The sequence below is a fragment of the Glandiceps talaboti genome, chromosome 9 (genome assembly GCF_964340395.1).
Source record: "Glandiceps talaboti chromosome 9, keGlaTala1.1, whole genome shotgun sequence".
Taxonomy (NCBI): Eukaryota; Metazoa; Hemichordata; class Enteropneusta; family Spengelidae; genus Glandiceps; species Glandiceps talaboti.
Window position 1 is genome coordinate 16,285,882 of NC_135557.1, and position 4,812 is coordinate 16,290,693.

At 38.0% G+C, this 4,812-nt stretch overlaps 1 protein-coding gene across 1 annotated transcript; it reads right to left on the reverse strand.

The window, feature by feature from the left end:
* Positions 1-2,032: 2,032 nt before the first annotated feature.
* LOC144440290 (sepiapterin reductase-like) lies at positions 2,033-3,473 on the reverse strand. Its single transcript, XM_078129644.1, has one exon. The coding sequence runs from the start codon at positions 3,466-3,468 to the stop codon at positions 2,659-2,661; it is 810 nt and encodes a 269-aa protein (XP_077985770.1). The 5' UTR covers positions 3,469-3,473; the 3' UTR covers positions 2,033-2,658.
* Positions 3,474-4,812: the final 1,339 nt, after the last annotated feature.

A 4,812-nucleotide genomic window follows, 5' to 3' on the forward strand; every position in this document is an offset into this window, starting at 1 on the left:
AGCAACTATTGTATATTATGTATCTGCCTATGAAGTAAATACAGTTGATACAAGTAAACTGTTCTGTGTGTTGTGTTTATTTTATCAAGCGTTTGTGAAGTCTTTATTATTGGAAAGCATACATAACTATAAATGTATGTATGTATGTATGTATGTATGTATGTATGTATGTATGTATGTATGTATGTGTGTGTGTGTGTGTGTATGTATTATGTATGTATGTATGTGTGTATGTATGTATGTATGTGTGTGTGTATGTATGTATGTATGTATGTATGTATGTGTGTATATATGTATGTGCGCATGTATGTATGGGTGGGTGGATGGATGAGTGAGTGTGTGTATGTATGTGTGTATGTATGTATGTATGTATGTATGTATGTATGTATGTGCGCATGTATGTATGTATGTATGTATGTATGTATGTATGTATGTATGTATGTATGTATGGGTGTATGGGTGTATGGATAGATGGATGAATGTGTGTGCGTGTGTGTATGTATTGATTTATTTATTTATTAAACATTTGTTTATATTTTTTCTGACCTCGCACGCGTGCAATAATATTCTAAACAAACCTTCATGAACTGACATGCGTCAAAGGTCAGAGGTCTGCTACATTGTAAGAGGGAGCGCTAGGTACGGAAATACGAACAACAATAGTGGCATTGGGCCAGCTACTTTGACGCAAGCAGGAGTTATAAGCTTTTTACTCTAGAGACAATTAATATTTAAATAAAACCACATTCCAGTATTATGTTAATGTCAATGCATATCTTCTATAACATTTTTAACTACAAAATGTCTCTTTTGGTGATGTTGGAATAATTGATTGCATTATGCAATGAATATATCATGACCATTGTTTGATACGTATTAATAACAATAGATTACGTCATCAGATCGTTTATGAGTTATATTTTAATACCATGTTTGAGTTCAGTCAATTGCAAGTGATGTATGCTTCAGTAGGTACAATACTAGTTTAGGCCCTGACAGGGACCATAATTACGTGCTACAATCCCAGTCTAGTCGACGTCAATCCCCTTGCTCAAAGCGTTACAATGTAAATGTGTTTCAACTAGCCATGGTGAGCAAAGCGCAAACGGCGCATGTCAGTAGTAATCCATCACAAATTGAAAGGCTGTTGTCATTGTTCATTGTTATTCATTTGCACAGCTGATTCAGTTTCGACTATGATATCCAAATATCCAACCAGGACTCCATCTCCAGTCTATTTAAAATAAAATCACGCGGGGATGCCATGACGTCATTATGTTTATATGAACGCCTTAGGGAGCACAGATATCTGTGCTCAAGAAACGGGGTTGACCATAGACTGGGATTGCTGTACGTGGACCTAGTATTGACTAGTACAATACTACAAGTACCAATATAAATCATTTTCACAAACCAGAGCTGTTATTTCTTTGACGACACAGTGAAATTCTTCTGAGAAATAAAACTACATGGTAATAGCTTTATAGCTCTTCAAACAAAAGCTAGTCCAGTACATAGGGGAGTGTAGTGTTACTAAGATTGTTTTTCTTGTCTACGCACTAAATATGACGTTTGTTTGGGTACAGTTTCCTACCTGTGAGGAAATAAAACTAGATATTGATACATTTGTAGCAGCAGGGTTCACATATGTGCCTTAGAAAACGACAATCTAAGCAATAAGACGTGCCCCCCTGCCCTGTGGCCCATTATTGTTTGTGGTGGTGGTGGTGGTGGTGGTGGGGGGGGGGGGTAATCTATTTGTTTTTTGTCTGTCAGAGGACAAATTACAGTGCTTTTCCTCACACCGAGTCAAAGCCCCATGAGCTGTCAAGATCAGTGAGCCTGATCACAAGGTTTCGTCGTGAGATAGACACCAAAAAGATAACACACAAACATCACTTACACAGTAACACTAACAGCATACATACTATTACACAAGGTATAATCTGTTGAAACTCAAATAATATCCATGGTCAGCAACCAGTGAAAGTCGGACACATTATACCCAATCAGTATGCAAATGAAATGCATCTTTATTCCATGTCATGAAACTTCAAATCAAATTATATCAATAACATAATACAATCAAAAACATGTTCACTGGACCCTGTGATGTGAGTGTTCTGAAATTTTGGGGGATAGTGGCAGGGTCATCCACATGGTGTTTACCTAGTCCGTGGATGCCAATGTGGTTTCTAACTAAACCAAAAAGTTGTTCATCCAATCAGTGAACCCAACTGCTATAGTGACGTAAACAGTGTATTATTAGCATACTGAGCTGACAAATATACCATATTAGGACATTACATAACTTCCCCAATAAACGCTAACTTTATGAGGAACTGTTATTGGTTAGAAATTTGTGATTTATTAACAAAGACATGATGTTAATGACTGTGTGGGTGGCTGTGGATGAATTTTAAACTACATCTCATGCATCTCAGGACTTCTACAGTAACGACTTTGACTATACTGTGGATGGGGTGTAAATGGTAACGATATTGTACAGAAACTAGACTATGTTTACGTTTATCTAGTCTCGGTTTAGTATCCAGTCTCTTGCCGTCGTGGGGGGTGTAGCCCTCAACGGCAAGGTACAAAGGTGTAACCAAGACTTGCGTGTGACCTCGCTCTAGATCTGTGACTGACTGACTTCTCCTACTTATTAACATCATAATAATCAACATGGCTGCCACTCTCAAAACTGTCTTCTTCCAAAATTCTGATTAGTGTTGACACTGTTGCGTCTACCGACAGCAGCTTACTATTATCGTTCATGTCAATAAACATTTGCTTCACTTCTAGATCGCCGAGGTTGGCCCTTAATTCGACTTGCATGTCAGTATTAATCGGGCCCGGCGCATAATTCAGTACCCGGATGTCAGGTTCTTCTAGCGCAAGAACTTGAAAGACCATATCCCTTGCCGCTTTAGAGGTACAGTACATGGACATATTCCTGAATGGTTGAACTGCACACAACGTTGAGATGTTTACAATAGAGCGGCGAAGTCCTTCTCTCTTTGGGAATGTATGCAAGAATTTGGAGGTGAGGCAAATCGGTGAAGTGAGGTTGAAACCCATGTAGTTCTGTAGTTCGGTCGGATCGTCGCAGTCTCGAACGAATTTCTGGATATCTCCTAGTGATCCCGCGTTGTTCACGAGCATGGCATGTTGAAATTTGGCGACATCTACAGAGCCTAGAAGACTTAGTATATTCGCAGTGAGAGATTCCATATCACCCAGGTCACATGCTACGATTTTCACCTCGATCTTCTTGTCTTGTTCTCCGCCCGGTTCTCCGATCACCATCCGTTTTGTTTCTTGCAATTTTTCTTCCGATCGACCGGTTAAAACCATAAGGGAATTCGCTCCTATTCTCTTAGCAAACGCTAAGGCAATTCCACGTCCTATGCCCCTACTTGCCCCGGTAATAAGGCAAAATGTAGGGACTTCATACAATGTGGCCATCGTGCTCGCAGGGATCTATGTAATTAATTACGTCATAAAGATCCATGATTCTCGTAAATGTCATAATGTGACCTTTGACGTATGCTAATTTTAATTCTTTGTTTACAAAGTGAGGATCGGCTCTGCAGTACAAATCACTGCTGCAACCATTAAACTCAGTGTTAGGTGTGATGTGAGGACAGAAGTATATTATGTAAGTCAAAGTGGATCCCTCAGGAGTAAAATGGGAACAGTTGGGTAAGATATTAGGGATAATGTTGTGGAGATGTTGACCTCGGGTCTGACAATAAAAGCATTCAGTAAAAGCAGTGTTCTTCCAATAACCCCAGTTGTGCTAGATGTACAGATAAACAAAAGAAAACATACGCAAATGTTAAAAAAATGTTGACAAATTTTTGTTTAAAAAACCGAAAAACATATAGCAAAATGTGATAGAACATCATATCGGGAACCTTGTATCTTCATTATCTTGGGTATAGCCTTTAAAACGGCGATATTGACGGGGAGGTATTTCTTCTGGATAATCAAATAATGATAAAAAATTAGGCCTGAAAAATTACAGCTACTCAGCGAGCCCGACCGACTCCTATTTAGGATAGGACACACCTGCAAACGTCAATAAATTAGAGGTTGAATTTTAATGCTCGACTTGTTTGAAACCCTTTTATGGGTATTTTGATAGGTTTGTGTACGTAAATTAAAGTATATGACGTCTAAAATGAGTTTTTTTAAAATAAAATTCGCACAATATGTTGCTTCTTTCGATCCACTCTACTCTAGTGAAATGTAAATGTCAAAGTCCAAAGTTTGATCGTCTTCAACAACTATTTAGAGATATATGTAGTTAGTCTGACGATATTTGAAAATACTTTAATTAGCCTAAACAAAAAAAATTGTTTGGTTCCGGTTACCCGACCTCACCCAGTTTTTCACTGCCAACCGTAGACTATTATTGCGCCTATTCGAGAGAAAAAATAAAATCGCGAAAATCGTGAAGTCCCGCTAGAATGAATGGATGGATGGATGGATGCGGAAACTGACATCAACTTAAAAAGACAATATAAAACTGTTCTTCCAAACTGTAATGGTTGTACATCTGATGAGAAACTAATAACACAAACCATATGAAAAACAATGGAAAACATAAGTACCTGAACTAGACACTCGAGAATATATATATAAAAAAAAATAAAATAAAAAATCTACCTACCCCACCTATTCTACATGTAAATTGTAAAAATCATTTATTTCAACAGACTGCACGCACGATAGCTGCACTCACAATTGAGACTCGATAACTATACTACCATATGAGGTCATGGGTCATAAACAATGTGATCTGAC

Coding starts and splice junctions, on each gene's coding strand:
- LOC144440290 (XM_078129644.1), bottom strand. CDS start 3,468: ATGGCCACATTGTATGAAGTCCCTACATTTTGCCTTATTACCGGGGCA.